General features: G+C 43.2%; 1 protein-coding gene across 1 annotated transcript; it reads right to left on the bottom strand.

The window, feature by feature from the left end:
- Positions 1-1,116: 1,116 nt before the first annotated feature.
- On the bottom strand, positions 1,117-13,840 carry LOC127671918 (acylcarnitine hydrolase-like). Its single transcript, XM_052167028.1, has 13 exons — positions 13,768-13,840; positions 11,003-11,207; positions 10,129-10,270; positions 5,971-6,104; positions 5,623-5,881; positions 4,786-4,884; positions 4,373-4,513; positions 4,176-4,256; positions 3,810-3,954; positions 3,256-3,393; positions 2,218-2,290; positions 1,603-1,807; positions 1,117-1,184 (listed from the first exon to the last, which is right to left on the bottom strand). The coding sequence occupies exons 1-12, from the start codon at positions 13,838-13,840 to the stop codon at positions 1,621-1,623; spliced, it is 1,677 nt and encodes a 558-aa protein (XP_052022988.1). The 3' UTR covers positions 1,117-1,184; positions 1,603-1,620.
- Between the last annotated feature and the right edge of the window lie 10,345 nt (positions 13,841-24,185).

Consider the following 24,185-nt stretch of genomic DNA (forward strand, 5'->3'; position numbering starts at 1 on the left):
GGGATGATGATTAAGGAGTCACGTAGGGCAGGGCGACACTTCCATACAAGGAGAAGTTTTCTCAGGGTGCTAGGGGCAAGAATCTCTATTGACACCTATTGATGTACACTCCCCATTTCCAGGACACACCCCATAGACAAACATCTTCACAGAGGTGGCAGAATCATGCAAGTGTGGGCTCCACACCATCTGCAGAACTTCTGATACAAAGAGCAAACCTCGGAAAACGGGACACTGAGAAGCCCCTCTGGTCAACTCTCTAACACCTGACCCTGCTTGAGAGCCTCATAAGCATGCCTAGTTTGCTTCTGCAGGCATTTATAAAAGAAACATGCAGGGACAATATGCAGGGATTTTTTCCATCAGTTGGTATCCTTAGTGGTGGGTGTCAGAGATCTCTATGAGCTATAATCTGAAAGCCATGGGATCACATTTGCTTGCTGAAATCTAATTTTTAATCCAATGCTATTAAGAATGGTGAAGATCTGGGAAGATCAAGATTACCATTTTTGCTGGGCGGCTGTGGTGGCGCACACCTTTGATCCTAGCACTTGGGAGGCAGAGGCAGGTGGATCTCTGAGTTCGAGGCCAGCCTGGTCTACAGAGTGAGTTCCAGGACAGCCAGGACTACACAGAGAAACCCTGTCTCAAAACAACAACAAAAAAGATTACCATTTTTGCTCATTCTAGCCAGTGAGGATGCAATGGGAACTCTTTTGAGTCAGAGACCCAACTCTCACCACACAGAAATCTGGTGGCATTTGACCTTTGATTTCTTTGTTTATAAAAATGTCTATAAATTCCTGCTATTTGTAGGTTATCTAGCTTACAATTTTTTATGGTTTTCTTATGTTGCTTAGGCTGACCGGAAACTGCTGGGCTCTTGTATTCCTCTTGTCTCAGTCTCTGAATAGAAGGGGCCACAGATACCTACTGTAGTGCTCAATTTGCAATTCAAGAACTTTTAGAACAACAACTTGAACATGTGAAGACAACAGAGCATTGGATCATTAGGTTTCTTTATTGGCTACTTGCAAATAAGAAAGACATGAGTCAGCCGGGCAGTGGTGGCACATGTCTTTGATCACAGCCCTTTGGAGGCAGAAATAGGCAGATTTCTGAGTTCAAGGCCAGCCTGGTCTACGGAGTGAGTTCCAGGACAGCCAGGGCTACACAGAGAAACCCTGTTTTGGAAAAAAAGAGAAAGACATAAGTCTTACTGAGAGAGAACATGGGACTTTCACATAATCCAACCCCATGTAGTTAATGTTTCCAAAGCTTCTAATTTATTTGAAGAGGATCTGGGCCTTGGAGAGGATGAAAGATGAGGAGAGGAAGGAGGGAGCCTGGTCCCAGTGGAGTATGAAAGAAGACTGGGACTCTTAGGGGATCTCACGTCTATACAATCATAGGACACTTATTGAGTGCATCTCATAAGAGGTGTTCCAACATGTTGACTAGTGAGTGACACACCAACAGTTTGTCATACATGTTGGCCAAAGGCCAACTTTAGAGGTTTGGGATGCTTATGTTATTGTTTGAATCTAACAAGGATTCTCAATAGGCTTTATGCTGACCCCACGTATACTCAATCCTACACACCATTTCTCTCACAGGACACTACAAGTCTTTGCGATTTTCCTGAGACCCCTTTAGCTCCTGGATCTTCTGGGGAAGAGTCTTGGTCCAGAAATGATGCCTTCTGGCCTTCAGGGCTCGGCCCACAGCAGGCTGGGTGTCCAGCTTCAGATACTGCTCCTCATGGTCAAACACAGGCCAGTAGGGTAGGCCCTCGCTGTTGGGGTTCCTGTGGATATGCCACCCAGCAGAGGAGGTGAAAGTCACTGTCATCCAAGGCCTGATTGCATAATTTGTGTCAGGGCAGTGAACCAATTAGGCCAAGGGTCGATGGGGCTGATGAGGCTGATGGGGCAAGTGTCCTTGTACAGGGATACACGTGTCACCTACTAGTGTCTGTTCCACTACCTGACCAGTTTCATGTCTATGTCTCAGAGGGAAAAGAATAGTACCATAGCACCTACCAGGTCACTGGAGTCTGACCAATAACTAATATGTACAATATATCTGAGTGTGCCCTGGGGTGAGGAGGACTCTACCATGTGATGAATTATCCACGCATGTTAATGAGGTCATCAATCACAAACGGGATCCTAGGGACCCACCTCTGGGGAGGTTGGGTGAGGGAAATGCTCTCACCCATGCTGTGCAAAGTTGGTCCAGTACTTTATCATCCTCTTGCTCAGTAGCTCTTCCTCCTCAGTGAGGTCAACTGTAGCCAATGGGAAGACAAAGATCCACGTCCCAACCACCTGATGCAGCAGCCTACATATGCTGCACAATCTCCAGCCTGACCCTGATCTCTAGGCCTCTTTCCCTTCCCTCTTTACTACCCAGGATCCAAGAGCCACCCACACCTCTAATTAAATTCCTCCATATTAATTTCTGCTCTAGTGTATCCTCATTCCCTCTAGCATAAGTGTGGTGGTTTGAATGATATGATCTCCACAGACTCACATATTTGTATGCTTGGTCCCAGTTAGTGGAACTGTTTGGGAAGAAGTAGGAGGTGTGGCCAAGCAGGAGGAGGTATGTCAAAAGCCTACTCTATTCCAGCTCCCCCCCTCTCTTTATATATATATATATATATATATATATATATATATATATATATATATATATATATACCATTGCTCTCTTCAGACACACCAGAAGAGGGCATAAGATTCCATTACAGATGGTTGTGAGCCACCATGTGGTTGCTGGGAATTGAACTCAGGACCTCTGGAAGAGCAGTTGGGTGCTCTTAACCGCTGAGCCATCTCCCCAGCCCCTCTCTCTCTGTCTCTCTGTCTCTCTGCCTTGTGCTTATAGATCAGGATATAAGCATTTAGCCACTGCTCCAGTGTTCTGCCTGCCTGTATGCTGCCATTACTTTATCCATAATGACCATGAACTCTAACTATCCACTTGAAACTGAAAGTTCCAATACATTCTTTCTTTCTTCTATAAGTTGCCTTTGTAATAGTGTCTCATCACAGCAATAGAAAAGTAAATAATGTAATAATGGATTATATTTGGAAGGATCCAGATTCTAATCTGGGTGTGGCTTTTAAGCTGGAAATGGTACTCTCTTGATCATGTCTTCTCCTAGAGCTTGATTTTTCTCAACTGGACTGGAAGCTCAGGTACCCACCTAGGACCCCATTCAGCTCATAGAAAACAAGAAAAACTCACGTTTCGTGCCCCAGAAGGAGTTCCCAAAGACAAAGGGAACCTCATCTCCATGGTCAGCTTTCACATGGGGTGGTCTGACACCTTTGAGGTAGTTGGTCTCATGACAGAACTCATAAAAGTAGACAGGGGCATGGGCACCTAGAGGAGAGGACACATGGTGACATGACATTCTCTTATCTGGAGCTTTCCTGCCTAACCCTTGGTGACAAGGTACATTGGTATAAAGTTATCTAGTGTCACAATTGTCAAATGGGTGGTTCCAGGCTAGAACACTAGTTATGGAAAAATGCTTGGATAAACAGTGACCATGACCTTCCCAGCTGAGTAGTTTTGGCAAATCAATAGAGTAAAAGAAACCTGTTTGCTTATCTGTACCTGGATAAGATGTTACTCTCTTACATTAGAAGGAGGAAATACTGATGTATTTCTTGGTCCTTGCATGTCTGGTACCAGAACCACGAGCCAGACATGGAATGGGACCTGGACACTACAGAGTTCTTTTAGGACCCATGGCTCTGAGTGCCCCCCTCCATGCCCATTGCATGTGTACTCACTCTGAAAATGTGCTACTTGGAGTGCAGGGATAATGAACATGAAGTCTCCCATCATCTCTCTGAACTGTGCTTGAAGCGTCTGGGCGTCCTCAGTGTCCCCCATGTACTCTTCCATTAGCAGGTCACTACACTCAGGAGGCAGCATCTTCACCAACATCAGGAAGAATGAGGTTAGACAGGTTCTTGTTTTGACTGGCAGCAACCTCAGTGTGAAGAATGTGTTTGGGGATGAGAGAGGGAATGGGGGAAAGGTGTAAATTCTTGGGGGAGCCCACCCATAACCACACATATATACATACACACATTGTTTCCAGGCATGCTATCTATACAAAGGTTATTTCTACTGCAGGCAGTACTCAATCTCACCATCTGTGTTGCTGTATTCTTCAGAACAGCCTGTAGGGACTCTCTGGTTATTTCCTTTATAGTCTGATCAGAGCCCACAATCTGGGAGACAGAGGACAGTTTTAGTGTAAGGTGTGATGATGGATATGGATCAATATTCCACTGCCCACCATATGAGCCTTCAGACTTCTAGAGAATTGGAACTGTGTGTGCCTCACCATGGGGAGAAGCCAACTATATTCATCATTGTTGACACCAATGATGCTGGGGACAGGATGAAAGTCCACAGAAGTCAACAACTCTTGGGGGTGATTGGGTAGGAACTCCCCATCCACCACAGCAGGGATCATCTTGAAGACCTGAGGAACATCCAAGGTCAGTGATGAAGGTCAAATCCATATATATACTGTTATTTACTGAGAAAAACTTAACCATTTACCCCTTTTTTATCTCAAGATGCTTCTCCACCCCTGGAGGAGATTTTACATATATTAGGATATCTTGGTATTCGTTATACACACAGGATTAAAAGGATATCAAACCATGGAGCAAAAGTAATTTGTTTAGAGTAGTAGGGCCTAACTCCCATATCCCGTAGGCCAGGTCCTCAAAGACACACAATTCTCCCAACCTTGTTAATTGCCAGAATCTCCTCTTCACTCTTGCTTCTCAGACAGTGCACCAGAGCCTCTGAGTCCATGACCTCACAACCAGATAAGGTGGCCACTGTCTGTAAAGAGTCCAGGAAGGAGTTGACTCATTCTAGTAGGCAAGGAGAAGAGTTTTTCCAATTCCAATAGGATGCTACTGTGCCTAAGTATCTTTGTGCTGTGCAGATTAAATGTGACATCCCTATTTTCTTGTTCCTCAGATGTGACAGCCAGAGGGGTCATTTTACCTCAGCATCTTTAAAAATAAGCTGTGTGTGTGTGTCCATGTGTGACTTTTGGAGTGCCTGTACCATGGTTTGTGTGCAAAGATCAGAGGGCACCATTTGGTTGCTAGTTCTCACATTCTATCTTGTTTGATAAATGGTCCTTTATAGTTTTTCTCCTTCCTATCAGAGTCTATCTTGCTTTTGACCTTCCAGAGACATGTTGGGCTTCTGCCTCTTATCTTACCATCGGAAGACTAGGATTACAAACTTGCTACCACATGCAGCTTTCTGTGTTTTCTGGGGGATTTGAGTTCATGTCAGGTTTTTATCTGCTGAGCCATATCTCCAGCTCGTGCATATTTGTCTTTGATGGGTAATGGAAGCCACAAGGTGCTTATATATGCTTCATTACACTCAGCCTGTGTAGATCAGAGAGAAGTGGATTCTAACCCTCTAGTCTCCCTGAAAGTACTGGAAAGAAACTATTTCCCATGCTCCTTGTTTTCCCCACTGAGCAGACAGACTTCCAGAATATCAGAGGGTGAGGGCTGAAGCTATAGGGTCATTGATAGGATGGCAGAGGGTACTCACTGTGTAGACCACCTCAGAGGTGTTGGAGATAAGGTCAGGCAGCAGGGCCACCCCACTCTCCATGATGGCATGGTGGAAGAGTCCCCGGGACATGGGGGACACAACATGTGAAGACACACTTGTGCCACCTGCAGATGTGCCAAAAATGGTGACCTGGTCAGGGTTGCCTCCAAAGTGGGCGATGTTCTGCTGGACCCAGCGTAGAGCGGCCACTTGGTCCAGGTATCCCCAGTTGCCTCTGGCGTACTCATCTCCAGAGCTGAGAAGTGGCAGGGAAAGAAAGAATCACAGGGCTTTGCTAATTATGTTCATCCGCTGCTGTATAGCACAGGCCAGTCCCAAGCTCACCTAAAGAAGCCCAGGATACCCAGGCGGTACTGGATAGTGACCACCACCACATCTTCAATGGCTGCCAGCATGGATCCATCATGAATGGAAGCCATGCCCATAGTTAGTGCACCACCATGGATCCACACCATCACCTGTGGAAAGCAAGTCAGAAGCTAGAAGGTTCCCACCCAGCTCAAGTTCAACCTGAAGTGCCTCCTACTTTACCTAATGTGTTGTTTCCATGTACCTAGACATACAGACAAAACTCCCTCAGGATGTCCTCACCTGGGCCACAGACGGTGCCCTGGCACCATTGGTATACTTGCTAGTCTCTCTGCCCCTCTCAGAACCTAAGTCTGCATTAATGACTCTAAATCTGAAGCAGCGACACCCCTGCTCTCAGACTCCTCTGAAATTAAATAAAAGGGGGTGTTTTCATCAGTGTCTCTTCTGATTATTAATAAAAAATATCTTTGACATTTTTATGTGGTTATGTGATGTATGCCTTTAATACCAGAATCCCGGGACCAGACAGGCTGCCCATGCACCTTCTCCACTTCTCTGCCCCAGATCCAACTCTCAGGGTTACCTCTAGAGCTGCAACAGAACACAAGCTACTTCCTCTCCCCTGTCTTCATCTCCTGTGGGTCCCCATGGCCTTCCTTCCCCACCTTATCCCCGGGTCCCAACTCCCAACTCAGAAGCAACCACCCCAAGCTCAACCACTAGCAGAGCCTACTAGATGATCAGGTAGGTTGCCTGTAGACTTTCACTCTCTCTGTTTCCCTAGACCCAATTCTCAGTCACCCTAAGCACTGCAACAACCCATCTCTCCCTGGCCTCTCCTTCTGAAGCCTCCAGCACCAGCAAGAATTCCCCGTGACTACACCAGCAGAGCATGTCAGTAAAGCAGGCATCCCACAGCCACACACTCTCTGAAAATCCAGGGGTGGGGACATAAACCAAGGAAAACAAAGCCCACAAAAAAAAAATCCAGAAATCAGTACCTCGACCTACAATCACCCCCAAACCAGGTGCCTCGACACTAGCATAAGAACATGACAGCCAGGGCGATGTGTCTCTACCAGAGTCCAGCTTTCCTACCACAGCAGGCCCTGAATATTCCAATATAGCTGAAACACATGAAAGAAGATCTTGAAATGAACATTCTGAAGAAGATAGAGGTCCTTAAAGAGGAAATGTATAAATCCCTTAAAGAAATCTAGGAAAATAGAAACAAACAATTGGAGGAAATAAATAAATCTTAAAGAAAGCCAAAAAGAAACAAACAGTTGAAGGAAAGAAATAAAACTGTTCAAGACTTGAAAATAGAAGCAGAAGCAATAAAGAAATCACAGACTAAGGGAATCCTGGAAATTAAAACTGTAGAAATGCTAACAGGAATTGTAGAGATGAGATTCAACAACAGAATATAAGAGATGGAAGAGAGAATCTCAGGCATTAAAGGCACAATGAAAGAAATGGATACAATAGTCAAGGAAACATTTAAATCTAAAAAAAATTACTGACATAAAACATTCAGAAAATCTGGGGTAGTAAGTAAAGACCAAACCTAAGAACTAATAGAAGGCAAAGTTCAAAGGCCCAGAAAATATTTTCAACAAAATCAGAAAAAAATTCCTAATTTAAAGGAGATGCCTATAAAGGTACAAGTAGCATAGAGAACATCAAATAGATTGGACCAGAAAAGAAAGTTTGCTTACCACATCATAGTCAAAATACTAAGCATACAGAATAAAGAAAGGATATTAAAAGCAGCAAGGAAAAGAGGCCAGATAACATATAAAGGCAGAACTATTAGCATCACATCTGACTTCTCAGTGGAGATTCTAAAAACCAGAAGGGTCTGAACAGATGTTCAGCAGACTCTAAGAGACCACAGATGCCAGCCAAGACTATTATACACAGAAAAATTACAATCACCACAGATGAAGAAAGCAAAATATTCCATGATAAAGTCAAATTTAAACAATATCTATCTACAAATCAAGCTCTACAGAAGGCAATAGAAGGAAAATTCCAACCCAAGGATGTTAACTGCATCCGTGAAAACACACAACATAATCTCATAGCAGCAACACCAAAAGAAGGAAAACACATACAACACACACACACACACACACACACACACACACACACACACACTCCCCATCACTACCATGAACTTTGAATGAAAATGGATGCCACTAGAAAAAAAATTTAGACCCAGAAAGACAAATATGGTGTGTATTCACTTGTAAGTGGATATTGTCTGTAAAGTAAATTACAATCAAGCTACAATTCACAGACCCAGAGAGGTTAGGTAAACAGAAGACGCATGGACCTTCTTGGGAAAGGGAAATAGAATGGATTTGGGGGATGGACTGGGGAATGGATGGGGATGGGAGTGGTTAGGATCAGAGCATGGAGAGAGAGCTGGAATTGGGGAGCATTGGGTGGTGGTGGTGTGGGAATCAAGTACAGCAAGAACTTTCTGGAATCTATGAGAGTGACTGACCCTAGTGAGGACTCTTAGTAATGGAGGACACAGAGTCTGAACTGGCTATCTTGTGTAGTCAGGCAAAGCTTCTAGTGGTGGGACTGGGTTGCATTTGGTCGAGTTATTGGCTGAGGAGATCCCATAGCGATCCCTAAGCAACCCAAGCTCATGCTAGGACAGAGAGTTGCTCTCTGAAAGCTAACAGCAGGGTACCATTGCCAAAGACAATATCCACACAGCTCCTTGGATGAAGAGAGGTTGAGCTGGTGCCTACATGGAGCCTTTATCCCTATGTTCTAGTATCTTCGGTTTGAGTAGGTACTCTGTAAGGTATGGAAAGAGAAACCTAGACACCAACTCACTCAGAAAAACTTTATCCTATAATCTGTTTTGTCTGCAAGATGTCTGGGGTAATATAATAGCTCAGAACTTGTTGGAGTGACTTTTTTTTGTTTTTTGTTTTGGATTTGGGTTTTCAAACCCTATGAGGGTTTCTCTGTGTAGTCTTGACTGTCCTGGAACTCACTCTGTAGACCAGGCTGACCTCAAACTCAGAAATCCGCCTGCTTCTGCCTCCCAGAGTGCTGAGATTACAGGCGTGCGACACCACTGCCCTGCTTTTTTTTTTTTTTTTTTTTGAGGAATGACCATGCTTAACTTGAGGCCCATACTAGGAGAGGGAACCCATGCCCTATACTACTTGGATGGCCAGGAACCAGAGACTGGCTAGCCCAGAGACCAAGGGTAAAACCAACCATGACTGGCTATAAATAAATAAATAAATAAATAAATAAATAAATAATAAATAAATATCAATGAAGTGATTTCTAATGATCTTCTGCTATAATTATAGATCAGTGCCTTGTCCAGTTGTCCTAAGGGAGTCTTCTTATGGCAGCAGATGGGGGAGTAGGTGCAGAGACCCACAGCCAGACACTATGCAGAGAGTCTAAATTGGAGGTTTCCATCAGATCCTTCCTCTCGGAGATCTGGGAACCCAGTGGAAGAAGGGGAGGAAAGATTATAGGAGTCAGAGGGAATGAGGACACTGGCAGAACAGAGTCCACCAAAGTAACAAATCAGGGGGTAAATGGGCTCGCAGAGACTTAAACAGCAAGCACAGGGTCTGCATGGGTCTGCACCAGGTCCTCTGTGCATAGGTTATGGTTGTTAGCATGGGAGTTTTGTGGTACTCCTAATAGTCGGTATGGCTGTATCTTTGACTCTTTTTTAAAGTGTAAAAATAAATATTAAAATATATAATATATTTTTAAAATTTATATATATTATATACATATACAGATATAAATAAAATATAAAATATATATCTATATCAGAACTCTGGAAACAGATGTCAAAGATCTCTGCTCTTTGTACTCTCTGATATATATATATATAAAATGATAATAATTGGCATGACCTCAGTGTTTAGTTCTCAGGCCTCTGAGTAGGTAGTGTGAGATTTGAGTTGATCTAAGAGCCACAACCTCTGGCTTCTCAGAGTCTTTAGGTCTCTGTGTTCCATACCCAGGGTTTAATTTGTTTCAAGGCAGAGAAGTTCTTCCTGGCTATGATAGGGAGAGCTTCTCATCAGGGCTCAGATTGATTTTTCCTTTCTAGCAATTCTGAAGAAATGCACTCCCACCCCCCAAAGCTGGCCATGGTCTGACACTCACAGGCAGGTCAGAGCCCTCGTGGGCGTGAGATGGTGCATAGATGTTGAGATACAGGCAGTCCTCAGATGTAGAGATGGGAGGTATGCTCAGTTTCATCATCTCCTGACTCTCTGCACTCACGGTTTCAGAATTTTGTAGACACCTGGCGACAATGACAGACAGTTATTCTAAGAGATGGAATACAGTGGTCAAAAACAGACCCTGAGTATATATTTGCTCCCAGCCATCAGTACTTAGCTTTCAGGCCTCTGGTAGGTAGTGTGAGATTTGAGTTGTTCAAGGAGGCACAACCTCTTTGTGCCCCATGGTGTCTTGATAACAGGAGATCCCTTCCCAAAATCTCTTCCCATCAAGGTCAAGGTCACAGGCTCTGGGAAAGCTGGTATGGCTCTCAACTTCCACTGAGGCTGCCAGGTGGGAGGGGCCTTGGATCCCACGTCTTTGAATGGGATATCGACATTTCTGTCTGTGAAAACTATTGGTGTGTGTAACGATAGCACTTCTCTTCGTACTCTCTGAGGTCTGCTACCCTACAGCTGCTGCATTAATAAGCAGGGTGGTGGGACATCATTCCTGTCACGTTCAGACTCTCTAGGAGCTGTCTTCTTTTCCAGAATCTCCATTTGGAGGACATGTATTTGTTTCTCGGCCAGCGGTACCTAGACACTTGTAGGTTTGTACACTGATTGTGGAGGGTGATTTTGCCAAGAAACCATTGCCACCTTGGCCTCTTTCTGGCATCGGCAGAATATTCCCATCACAGGGAGAATGCAGTTGAGGGGTTGAGATGGAGAAAGCACTGCAGCCTGCCTCAGAGCTCTGAGTTCCTGCCTGTTCCAGGGCCTGACATTCCCTGGGCCTCAGGAGAACTTACCTGGGTGGGTAGGTGGTTCCATTCCTCACACCGCTCCATGGTTCAGGAGACTGAGGGGGTGCAAACCTCAACTGGCCTAGAGGTGGCTTGGCAAAGGGAATTCCCAGGAAGGTGTGGACACCCACTCTGGTGTCATTCAAGTGGACGAGACTGCCCCGAACCTGTCCTGTATGGGTGGTCCTGATGGGGCTGCCTGAGTCTTCACCTGTGAATGACATATGTTATCAAGGTTGGGTTTGCCCAGTTCTCTACCTTCCAACTATGGCTCTTGCTACTTTCTTGTGAACCTCAGTTCAGCCTTCTCCAAGTATCCTGGTCTCCAAATACTGCTCACCGCCAGGCACCCGGGTTATCTAACCAGGCTCGCTGAGGAACCTTGGTGTGAGCATCCATCCCTATAGCTCCCAGTAATAGGTTTTATAGTTGATGCAATTCATGCATTGTGAGAGAGGCATCCCTGGAGGTGTGCTGGCACCAACCTAGCTCCAGGTTCATTGAGAGAGGGAAGGAAGCAGAGAGTGCTCGATCTGGACACCCGCACCCTCCTTTGCCCTCTATGTTTGACAGGTGCACACATCCATATACAGTTTGTACACACCACACAGGCATATACAACAGGCACATATACATGTACATAAACAAATAAATATATTTTTTAAAAAGAATAGGCTGTTGTAGCTGGGGTTGGATAGTAAAGACATGATTAAAGGTCACCTAATAATTCCAGTAAAGTTAGGCTGTTTGAGTCCTGGTATTTGGTTAAATGGGGGATGACTAGGTCCTTCCTCTTCCTCAGCCTAGGTCCTGCCTTGGGCACTACACCAAGCCCTGATTCTCTTATAGAAAGATTATAGAAAGGTATCAGTGAGGCTCTCAGATTGAAGTTCTCACATCTCCACCAGTGCCCACCACCATGGCAGCTTGTTCCCACAGCATCATGTTCCAATGTAGCAGAGTTTGGCAGACCTGACCTGTTTTCGTAAAAAGAGCGAAAGTCTCCCACACCTGATAAACATGGATTTTATGTTTGGTGCTTCTTGGTGTGGTACTAAGTAGCCAAGGCAGCAGCCATTCCCAGGAACCAGAGGCTCTCGTCTCTGACTCCTGCAACATGCTGTCTACAGGATATGGTGCCACATGACATATCTGTCTACACTGCTCACCGGGGAAATGGGCCACTAATTACTGTCACTGCTACAGCAATAGACAAAACCTGTTGAAATAGGTCTGCTAAGAATCAAGCTACATCCAGGATGCTTCATCCATCAAGAGATGCTCTCCATGAAATCCCATGTATTGGAATTATTTTTTTGTCAGGAGGTGGAAAAACACAACCAAGAAAGAGGCACTTTTTGACCAATATCTGAAAAATTAAAAAAAAAATCTATGCACACATTTTTTGAAATGAAACAGAATTAGAATTTATTAAGCAGAGATTCTGAATGTAAATAGCATGTGGGGAAAGGATGACAGTCTCTAATCACATGTGTAGTCTTCCTAAGAGTCACTTTGTCTTTATAACAGCCATATGTGCAAAAAAAAACGGACCCATGAAGGGAAAAAAGGAGTAGAAAATTACCCTGTAATTAAATCTCAGCAAATATCATCTATGTTATGTTTAAAACCAAAAAGTCCTCATTGCTATCTGACTATTTATATGATATTTCAAATTCCTGATTTTTGTTAATAATTTCTGTCCAAATTTATTTCCAGATCTACTCCCACTCCTGTTTAGTAATGATGCTGAACTTATTATGGGATTCTGTTTGTACACATCTCTACATTTAACTTTTTTATTTTTCCTGAGACAGGTTCTTGCTATGTAGCCCAGGCTGACCTGTAACGGAAAAGCTTCCTGCCTTTTCTGTCTCATCCAGCATACTATTTACACGGATATGCCAACATACCTATCTTCTTAATCTTGTGTGAGACAGGATAGAGCACAACTCTGTCCCTCTTAGAGTTATTAGTAATTCTGAACCCAGGACCCAAACAAGAATGTTCAAATAAGCCAAAGGGGAGTTGGGCAGACTGTCCTGCCCAGAAGGTCCTGGTGACATTTCAGAGTCTAGAAAACACCAGGCAAGAATCACAGTGTGAAGTCAATATGGTTTCCATGGGGTAGATCTGACAGGCTTGGCAGGAGATCAGCGTGGCTCAGGCTTGATCACCTTTGGATAAGAGGCATCAGACCTTGTACACAATATCCTGCTGGCCCATCTTCTTGCAAGTTCAAAGTCTTTGTGGCAGGCCCAGAGCATGTGCCCTTTGTCCTGGAAGCCAAGTTTCCAAAGGTCAGGAAATGGGCAAAGGAACCTGGGCCTCTTATTTTGGCAATTATTTGTGGGGCTGGAGAACTATATAACTGAGGGCCAGGAAACTTTTCTAGGGTCGTTTTGGAGTATACCAGGATGCTTTTCTGTTCAAAGGAGGAAAATATCCAGAGATAAATGACTCCATAAAGGTAGTAGTAAAAGGTCAGTAGTAGCTACAGTCATAGCCACAGCCACATACAGAGGAGGGAAATGCCCCATCTGCCCCTCTGTATTTCTCTCAGACCCGGTGCTCTTCAGAGCCCCTCATAATGAGGGTGTTGAGTGTTTTTAGGCATCACCGACTCTCCATGAGCTCAGAGGCCACTTTCCCACTCTGTCATCTCTACCTGCTCCTCCGTCCTTACCACCATCCCCTTACCACAGCTTCCACCTCTGGCTCTGCCCAATATTGGCAGCTCTGGTCCCCATCGCAGACGTAGGGAGTCTCACCATGCACACGAAGGAGAAACAGAAGACCACAGGCTACAACCGTCAGCCAACCAGGAAGAGTGTCCAGCGGCATGATCAGCTCCCAGGCTGGAGTCTCTGCTGCTATAGGATCCACTGCATGCCTTGCCCGGACGGACAGATATTTGGACCCAAAGAGTTGTAGGCGGGAGCTTGGTAGGCAGGGCAGGGTTGCTGCTGGATTCACTTGGTGGCACTGGTCGGAGTCAGGGCTCGGCAGGCGGGGCAAACTTTCTTCTGCTGTGTGTATTCCTTTTATGGTCTTGCAAGGCACAGCACAGCTTCAGAAGCTATTCAGGATACCAGCAATCTTCACCGCAAACCTGGAGTCATAGCATTTACTGTCCTTGGAGTCACAAGCCCAATGTGGTGGGTGTTGGGTAGAAAGCAAGGAACGGAAAGCTGTAACTGCGGAAGCCCGCCGTTGTTTTCCTAATGAGGTTGTGTACTGTGAGCTTCCTACAGATGAGTGGTGTGAACGTTTGAGATCATGCTGTTCATAAACAGACAGCATGGGCAAGCACAGGGTCCTCTGAGCACACCCTTTTCTCTAAAACTCGTTGTCTTTTTGAGCCACAGAGTCTGCATTCAGGTCCCTTCTGCCTTACAGTGGTGTCCTAAAATCCACACATAGCTCTCCCTGGGAGGCCATGACTGTTTTAGTGAAAGTCATTGCAACTGTGGCAATTATTGTGCTTTTTTTAAATTACATAATAATTTTCCATTATGACACTTTATACATATATTTAATGTTTTCAAAATACATTCACCTCCAGACATCCTCTCTTGTCTTATTCCAACTCTTACCCATGATCCCCTTCCCTCCCAATTAGTCCATAACCTACCTTCCCATTTTAAAGGGTTTCATTTTAATTTTTACATTTTATATGTAAGGCTTTTACCTACATATATGTATATGTGCCTTGTGTGTTCCTGGTACTCACAGAGGCCCCAAAAAGGTGTTGGATCCCCTGGAACCAGAGTTAAGTATGGTTATGAGCTGCCATGTGGTTGAATGGAGTGTAGGTTTCCTGTGAAAGCAGCAGGTCTCCAGACCTGGTTTTCTTTTCTTTTCTTTCTTTCTTTTTAAGCAATTTTTTTCTCTTTTTTTATTCGATATGTTTTTTATTTCCTCTTTTCTAGACCCCCACTCCCCGAAAGTCCCATTAGCCCCCTTCCCTCCCCCTGTTTTCCTACCCAACCCTTCCCACTTCCCTGTTCTGGTTTTGCCCTATACTGCTTCACTGAGTCTTTCCAGAACAAGGGGCCACTCCTCTGTTCTTCTTGTACCTCATTTGGTGTGTGGATTATGCTTTTGGTATTCCAGTTTTCTAGGCTAATATCCACTTATTAGTGACTCACTGGTTTCGTTTTCATGTTCTCTCTCTCCTTCACTTCTTCCCTTCCTACCAACTTCCCTCGGATCATTTTTTTTTTAAAGGCAGATGTGACGAGCTCTATTCCTCTGCACATGAGCCACCAGGTAGATGCCAGTAGGCACCCAGGCGTGTTTTAGCACACATGGGACTCAAGAAGTAGATACACGGGCTTAGGGATAGACGACACCTGCAAGACATAAGATGCCTGGTGGCTTTAATTAGTCAGCAAGTCAGCCCTTCAGATACTCAAGGAAAAGCCGTTACCCATCTCAAAAATGTCTCTACCATAACCAGTAAATATTTGGTCTTTTTGGTGGGTTGTTTGTGGGTAAAATCAATCTGCCAGTCCTGGCCAGACTTACCTCTCTCTTGATGGATTGAGAAAGACAGGGTCTTGATGTGTCCCCTGGGGCACTCGAGGCAAGGCTAGATTAATGGAGATTTCTGATAAGGGACAAATCTTCAATTAATTGCGAGAGGAGGCTACTATAGCCCACATGGAATTGGTTATGGAAAGTTGTTAAAATGGCAATTTTTTTTCCAGGCTAAATTATTTTTTTCTACCCTTAATAAGTCAACCCTGATTTTAGGGATGATTTTTCTTTGAGAAAGGAGAAGATAAAGGGCAGTGAGGAGAGGTTTATGGCTGGGAATTTAGTTCCCCTCTCAACCCTAGGATTTACAAGGCTAATGATGGCAGAATTAAATTCCTGGTGCTTCTAGAATAGAGAACGCTGCTCACTGGTGGGGAGGGAGGTAGCTTGCAATAATGAAAAATTGGGATGCTATTAATGATAGGTGAGCCCTTAGGAGTTAGAGTCCCCATGCCCCATGTGGAATTGAATGATACAGAATGCATGTTTGGAGCCTGTATAGATATCTGTAGACAGATACTTGGTCTAGGTTAATGTTCTAGATAATAAAGTAAGTTTAACTTGTTATGACATGACCTTTGGGAGGAGGAGCATGACCCAGTTGCTGAGTCAGGGGTGACTATTGTCCTGCTTGGGTGGCTTCCTGAGTTTTAACTGAGCTCCTGTCTATAAACCACATAAAGATTTGAAGGGTCGGGGCTGGAGAGATGGCTCAGCGGTTAAGAGCACTGACTCTTCCGAAGGTCCTGAGTTCAAATCCCAGCAACAACATGGTGGCTCACAACCATCCATAATGAGATCTAATGCCCTCTTCAGGTGTGTCTGAAGACAGCTACAGTGTACTTACATATAATAAATGAATAAATCTTAAAAAAAAAAGTTCGAAGGGGCAAGGGAGAATCAAAGCTGTTAGGGAAGGATTAGGAGAGTGATTTACTGCTTGGAGCAGTCGTGACAGGAGGATTTTCTGGCTTCGAGGGAACAAGGAAAAAGGAAGGCAGCCTAACTGACGTAAAGCCATGCCAGGGGTATGGAGTGAGTGGCACTTAGATCTTGGACATGGGTGGGAAAAATCACAAAAATTGCTTGATGGCTTAAAAGTGGTTTTAGAGAATGAGATGGATAGACATGCTGAATCAGAGCACAACTGACTCCATGATGGAAGTACCATCCAGGCTGTAAAACTCAGCACGTAGACAGCACCACCTGGCAAAATGAACACAAAGACCTAACCCATCACAGTCCTGGGTTATGGGAAAGTCTCTAAAGGTGCTAACCTTGCCTTTTGGCTTCTGTAGTTCTGTTTCTGGTTAACAGTTCTTATTAACTGAGTTATGTTAACCCAGGACATGGTTTTTGTACTTAAAAGGTCACCCTGAGAAAGGCTCACGAGTACACTGAGATCCTGAACACCCAGTGTAGTTGTAGAATAGCTAATAAAGACCTTCTGTTGGCTTAGACCCATGTCCTAAAGTCTTCTCTAGAGAATACCCCACAACAATGTAAGGATAAAGGACTAATGTAAAAGTTTCTTAAATCATTAGAGCCCCCCCCCCCAGAAGAGCCTCCAAACGAGAAGACTATTTTAGGATAATTTTATTTAACTGTTTGTGAAAATAGTCAACAATCTGACTATCAGGTCCATACTGTTATCCTAAAAGAGTCACACATTTTTTTTTGTTTTGTCTTTCTTGTTTTATTTTTTTTCACATTTTTAAGTTGAATATATTCTCCATTTACCTTTCAAATGTTATACCCTTTCCTGGTTTCCCCCCTCCCAGCAAACCCCCAACCTTCCTCCCACCCCCTGCCTCCAAGAATATGCTTCTCCAACCAACCCACTCCCACCCCTCGATTTCCCCACTCTGGGGCGTCTATCAAGCCTTCATAGGACCAAGGATCTCTCCTCCCACTGATGCCCGACAAGGCATTCCTCTGCTACACTTTTGGCTGGAATCATGTGTACCCCTTGCTTGAAGGCTTAGTCCCTGGAAGCCCTGGGGCATCTGGTTGGCCAACATTGTCGTTCTTCCCATGGGGCTGCAAATCCCTTCAGCTCCTCCAGTCCTCCCTACAACTCCTCCACTGGGTACCCAGTACTCAGTCCAATGGTTGGCTACTAACATTTGCCTCTTTATTTGTAAGGCTCCGTCAGGGCCCCTCCGGAGACAACCATAACAGGCTCCTTTCAACACATACTTCTTGTCATTCATAATAGTGTCCGGGTTTGGTGACTGTTTATAGGATGAATCCCCAGGTAGGACAGTCTTTGGGTGGCCTTTCCTTCAGTCTCTGCTCCACACTTTGTCTCCATAATTGCTCCTGTAAGTATTTTGTTCCCTTTCTCAGAGAAACCAAAGCACCCCCACCTTGGTCTTCCTTCTTCTTGAGCTTCCTGTTGTCTATGAATTGTAACTTGTTTATTTTGTGCTTTTTGGGCTAATATCCACTTATCAGTGAGTGCATACCATGTGCAAACCATCTTTGTGATTGGTTTATTTCACTCAGGATGACACTTTCTAGTTCCATCCATTTGCATAAGAATTTCATGAATTCATTGTTTTTAATAGCTGAATAGTACTCCATTGTGTAAATATACCACATTTTCTGTGTACATTCCTCTGTTGAAGGATATCTGGGTTCTTTCCAGCTTCTGGGCATTATAAATAAGGCTGCTATGGACATAGTGGAGCATGTGTCCTTGTTATATGTTGGAGAATATTTTGGGTATATGCCTAGGAGTAGTATAATACGGTAGTATTATGCCCAGTTTTCTGAGGAACTGCCAAACTGATTTCCAGAGTGGTTGTACCAGCTTGCAATCCCACCAGCAGTGGAGGAGTGTTCCTCTTTCTCCACATCCTCACCAGCACCTGCTGTCTCCTGAGTTTTTGATCTTAGCCATTTTGACTAGTGTGAGGTGAAATCTCAGGGCTGTTTTGATTCACAATTCCCTAATAACTAAGGATGCTGAACATTTCTTTAGGTGCTTCAGAGCCATTTGAATTTCCTCAGTTGAGAATACTCTGTTTAGCTCTGTACCCATTTTTAAGTAGGGTTATTTGACTCTCTGTAGTCTAACTTCTTGAGTTCTTTGTATACATTGGATATTAACTCCCTATCAGATGTAGGATTGGTAAAGCTCTTTTCCCAATCTGTTGGCTTCCATTTTGTCCTATTGATAGTGTCCTTTGCCTTACAGAAGCTTTGTAGTTTTATGAGGTCCCATTTGTTGATTCTTGTTCTTAGAACATAAGCCATTGGTAGTCTACTCAGGAAAATTTTACCTGTGCCCATGTGTTCAAGGTTCTTCCCCACTTTCTCCTCTATAAGCTTCAGTGAATTTGGTTTTATAAAAAGGTCCTTGATCCACCTAGACTTGAGCTTTGTACAAGGAGATAAGAATGGGTCAATTTGCATTTTTCTACATGTTGACCTCTAGTTGATCCAGCACCATTTGTTAAAAACGCTATCTTTTTTTTCCACTGGATGTTTTTTAGCTCCTTTGCCAAATATCAAGTGACTGTAGGTGTGTGGGTTCATTTCTGGGTCAATTCTATTCCATTGATCTTCCTGCCTGTATCTGTACCAATACCATACAGTTTTTATCACTATTGCTCTGTAGCAGAGCTTGAGGTCAGGGATGGTGATTCCCCCAGGAGATCTTTTGTTGTGGAGAATAGTTTTTGCTATCCTGGGTTTTTTGTTATTTCAAATGAATTTTCAGATTGCTTTTTCTAGCTCTATGAATAATTGATTTGGAATTTTGATGGGGATTGCATTGAATCTGTAGATTGCTTTCACCAAGATGGCCATTTTTACTATATTAATCCTGCCAATCTATGAGCATGGGAGATCTTTCCATCTTCTGAGATTTTCTTTGATTTCTTTCTTCAGAAGCTTGAAGTTCTTGTCATACAGATCTTTTACTTGCTTCGTTAGAGTCACGCCAAAGCATTTAATATTATTTGTGACTATTGTGAAGGGTGTCAGTTCCCCAGTTTCTTTCTCATCTTGTTTATCCTTTGAGTAGAGGAAGGCTACTGATTTGTTTGAGTTAATGTTATAACCAGCCACTTTGTTGAAGTTGTTTATTAGCTTTAGGAGTTCTCTGGTAGAATTTTTGGGGTCTCTTAAGTATACGATCATATCATCTGTAAATAGTGATATGTGGACTTCTTCATTTCCGATTTGTATACCCTTGACCTCCTTTTGTCAAAGGTATAATTGCTCTGGCTAGGCCTTCAAGTACTATATTGAATAGATAGGGAGAGAGTGGGCAGCCTTGTCTGGTCCCCAATTTTAGTGGGATTGCTTCAAGTTTCTCTCCATTGATGTTGGCTCCTGGTTTGCTGTATATTGCTTTCACTATGTTTAGGTATGGGCCTTGAATTCCTGATCTCTCCAAGACTTTTATCATGAAGGGATGCTGAATTTTGTCAAAAACTTTTTCATCATCTAATGAAATGACTATGTGTTTTTTCTTTGAGTTTGTTTATGTGGTGGATTACATTGATGGATTTACAAATATTGAACCATCCCTGCATTCCTGGGATAAAGCCTACTTGATCATGGTAAATTATTGTTTTGATACATTCTTGGATTCAGTTGGCCAGAATTTTGTTGAGTAATTTTGCATCAATGTTCATAAGGGAAATTTGTCTGAAGTTCTCTTTACTTGTTTGTTCTTTGTTTGGTTTAGGTATAAACATTATTGTGGTTTCATAGAATGAATTGGGTAGTGCTCCTTGTGTTTCTATTTTGTGGAAGATTTTGAAGAGTAATGGTATTAGCTCTTCTTTGAAGATCTGATAGAATTCCCCACTAAACCCATCTGGTCCTTGGCTTTTTTTTTTGGTTGGGAGACTATTAACAATTGCTTCTATATCCTCAGGACTTATGGGATTATTTAGATGTTTTATCTGATCCTGTTTTAATGTTGGCACCTGGCATGTATCTAGAAAATTGTCTATTTCATCCAGACTTTCCAATTTTGTTGAGTATAAGCTTTTGTAGTAGGATCTGATGATTTTTTTGAATTTTCACAGTTTCTGTTGTTATGTCTCCTTTTTCATTTCTGATTTTATTAATTTGGATACTACCTCTGTGCCCTCTGGTGAGTCTCGCTAAGGATTTATCTATCTTGTTGATTTTCTCGAAGAACCAGTTCTTGGTTTTGTTGAATCTTTGTATAGTTCTTTTTGTTACTATTTGGTTAATTTCAGCCTTGAATTTGGTGATTTCCTGCTGTTTACTCCTCTTGGGTGCATTTGCTTCTTTTTTTTCTGGAGCTTTCAGGTGTGCTGTTAAGCTGATAGTGTAGGGTCTCTCCGGTTTCTTTTTGGAGGCACTCAGGGCTATGAGTTTTCCTTTTAGCTCTGCTTTCACTGTGTCCCAATGTTTTGGTATGATGTGTCGTCATTTTCATTAAATTCTGAAAAGCCTTTAATTTCTTTCTTTATTTCTTCCTTGACCAAGCTATCATTGAGTAGAGCATTGTACAACGTCCATGTGTGTGTGTTTTCTGTTGTTTTTGTGTGAACTTAAGACCGTCCTTAGGTCATGCTGATATGATAGGTGCACAGAATTATTTCAATATTTCTGTATCTGTTGAGGCCTGTTTTGTGATCAATTATATGGTCAATTTTGGGAAAGGTACCATGAGGTGCTGTGAAGAAGGTATATTCTTTTGCTTTAGAATGGAATGTTCTATAGATATCTGTTAAATACATTTGGTCCATAACTTCAGTTATTTCACTGCATCTCTGCTTAGCTTCTGTTTCCATGATTTGTCCATTTTTGAGAGTGGGGTGTTGAAGTCTCTCACTATTATTGTGTGGGGGTGCAATGTGTGCTTTGAGCTTTAGTAAAGTTTCTCTTATGAATGTGGGTGTCCTTGCATTTGGAGCATATGAGAGATCATCTTGGTAGATTTTTCCTTTGACCAGTATGAAGTGTCCCTCCTTATCTTTTTTGACAACTTTTGGTTGAAAGTCAGTTTTATCCGATATAAGAATGGCCACTCCAGCTTGTTTCTTGGGACCATTTGCTTGGAAAATTGTCTTCCAACCTTTGACTCTGAGGTAGTGACTGTCTTTGTCACTGAGGTGGGTTTCTTGTATGCAGCAAAATGTTGAGTCCTATTTACATATCCAGTCTGTTAGTCTATGTCTTTTTATTGGGGAATTGAGACCATTGATGTCAAGAGATATTAAGGAAAAGTGATTGTTACTTCCTGTTATTTTCATTGTTAAAGGTGGAATTCTCTTTGTGTGGGTATCTTTTTTTGGGTTTGTTGAAAGAAGATTACTTTATTGCTTTTTCTAGGGTATAGTTTTCCCCCTTGTGTTGGTGTTTTCCACCTATTATCCTTTGTAGAATGGGTTTGTGGAAAGATATTGTAAATTTGGTTTTGTCATGGAATGTCTTGTTTTCTCCATCTATGGTAATTGAGAGTTTTGCTGGTTATAGTAGCCTGGGCTGACATTTATGTTCTTATAAGGTCTGTATGACATATGCCCAGGATCTTCTAGCTTTCATAGTTTCTGGTGAGAAGTCTGGTGTAATTCTTATAGGACTGTCTTTATATGTTACTTGACATTTTTCCCTTACTGCTTTTAATATTTTTCTGTGTTTTGTGCATTTGGTGTTTTGATTATTATGTGACGAGAGGAATTTCTGTTCTGGTCCAGTCTGTTTGGAGTTCTGTAGGCTTCTTGAATGTTCATGGGCATCTTTTTCTTTAGGCTAGGGAAATTTTCTTCTATAATTTTGTTGAAGATATTTACTAGCCCTTTAAGTTGGAAATGTTCACTCTCTTCTATACCTATAATCCTTAGGTTTGGCCTTCTCATTGTGTCCTGGAATTCCTGGATGTTTTGGTTAACAATCTTTTTGCATTTTGCATTTTCTTTGAGTGTTGAGTCAGGGTTTGCTATGGTATCTTCAGCACCTGAGATTATTTCTTCTATCTCTTGTATTCTGTTGTTGATGCTTGCATCTATGACTCCTGAATTCTTTCCAAGGTTTTCTATCTCCAGAGTTGTCTCCTTTTGTCATTTCTTTATTGTTTCTACTTCTGTTTTTAACTCCTGGATGGTTTTGTTCAGTTCCTTTATGTTTGTGTTTTCTTGTAATTCTTTAAGGGATTTTTGTGTTTCTTCTTTTAGGGATTCTACCTGTTGACCCATGTTCTCCTGAATTTCTTTAAGGGAGTTATTTATGTCCTTCTTGAAGCCTTCTATCAGCATCATGAGATGTGATTTGAAATCCAGCCCTTGCTTTTCTGGTGTGTTGTGGTATCTAGGATTTGCTGTTGTGGGAGAACTGGGTTCGAACGATGCCATGTTGCCTTGTTTTCTGTGGTAATGTTCTTGTGCTTGCCTTTTGTCATCTGGTTAACTCTGGTGTTAGTTGGTTTTGATGTCTCTGACTGTGGCTTATCTGTCCTGCAAGCCTGTATATTTGTACACCTGAGATTGCTGTTCTTTCTGTGCGCACAGCTATGTAGGCACTCCTGAGAGACCAGCTCTCCTGTGCTCCCAGGCCTCTCTGCATCCCAAATGCCCTGAGTGTGGCTGCTTTTCTAGGAAGTATCAGGAGCTGGTGTCTTTACTGTGGCAGACCTGGCAAGAGTCTGCCCCGGAAGAAAGGGCAGTCAGTGGTAGAAGGGGCAGAAGGAATGGAAGGGGAATGGTATTCGGGAGGGGAGGGGTTTTGGTGGTTGCTGGGTAGCGAGTCCCACCAGTCAGACCCCCAGCAGCAGCTCTGTGCCTCCGGAGGTGGGAGGGGTTTTTTACCAAATGCCCTGAGTGCAGCTGGTTATCTAGGAAGTATCAGGAGATGGTGTTTTCACTGTGGCAGACCTGGCAAGATTCTGCCCTAGCAGAAAGGCAGGTGGCAGTGGAAGAGCTCTTGTTTTATTTATTTATTCTTCTTTCATACAGTACATCCCATCATACAATAGCCTCCCCTGTCTCCATTACTCCCAGACTCACTTCACTTCTCTCCCAGGTGTACTCCTCTCCCATTTCCTTTTAGAAAAGAGCAGCCAAAGACAACATAAAAAGATGCAATAAGACCAGGCACAAATCTTCATAGCCAGGCTGGATGAGACAACCCAGTAGGAAGAAAAGGGTCCCCAAAACAGGCAAAAGAGTCAGAGACACTCTTACTCCAACTGAGGAGTCCCACAAAAGCCCAAGCTATGCTACCACCTAGATGCAAGGACCTAGCACAGACCCACGCAGGCTCCATGATTGTCACTTAGGTCTCTGTGAGCTCTTAAGAGCCCTGCTTAGTTGATACTGTGGACTGTGTTTTTCTGGTGTACCTACAACCCTTTCTCTCTTCTTCTCTGGAGAGCTGCTTAATGTTTGGCTGTGTGTCTCTGCATCTTCCTCCAACAGTTGCTAAAAGAAGACTCTGATGATGATTGTGCTGGACACCAATCTATAAGTATAGTGGAATCTCATTAAGAATCACTTCAATGATTTTTTTGGCAGTCCTATTTGGTTTTATCCTAAGTTTCTGAACTATATAGTTTCTGGTTCCTTGCCATCCTCGATTGTTTAGGGTATGGGATTACTCTTACTCTCCAGGTGTGGGCTTCAAGCTAGAGCAGGTATTGGTTTGGTACTTCTACAGG

This window comes from Apodemus sylvaticus, chromosome 21, assembly GCF_947179515.1.
Source record: "Apodemus sylvaticus chromosome 21, mApoSyl1.1, whole genome shotgun sequence".
Classification (NCBI taxonomy): domain Eukaryota; kingdom Metazoa; phylum Chordata; class Mammalia; order Rodentia; family Muridae; genus Apodemus; species Apodemus sylvaticus.

Excerpts from the sequence above, each read along its gene's own strand:
- LOC127671918 (XM_052167028.1), bottom strand. The coding sequence starts at position 13,840 with ATGCCGCTGGACACTCTTCCTGGTTGGCTGACGGTTGTAGCCTGTGGT. Across the intron at positions 4,514-4,785 it reads AGATTCTGGCAATTAACAAG|GTCTTCAAGATGATCCCTGC; the intron begins GTTGGGAGAATT and ends GATGTTCCTCAG. Across the intron at positions 2,291-3,255 it reads CTCCTTCTGGGGCACGAAAC|TTGACCTCACTGAGGAGGAA; the intron begins GTGAGTTTTTCT and ends CATTGGCTACAG.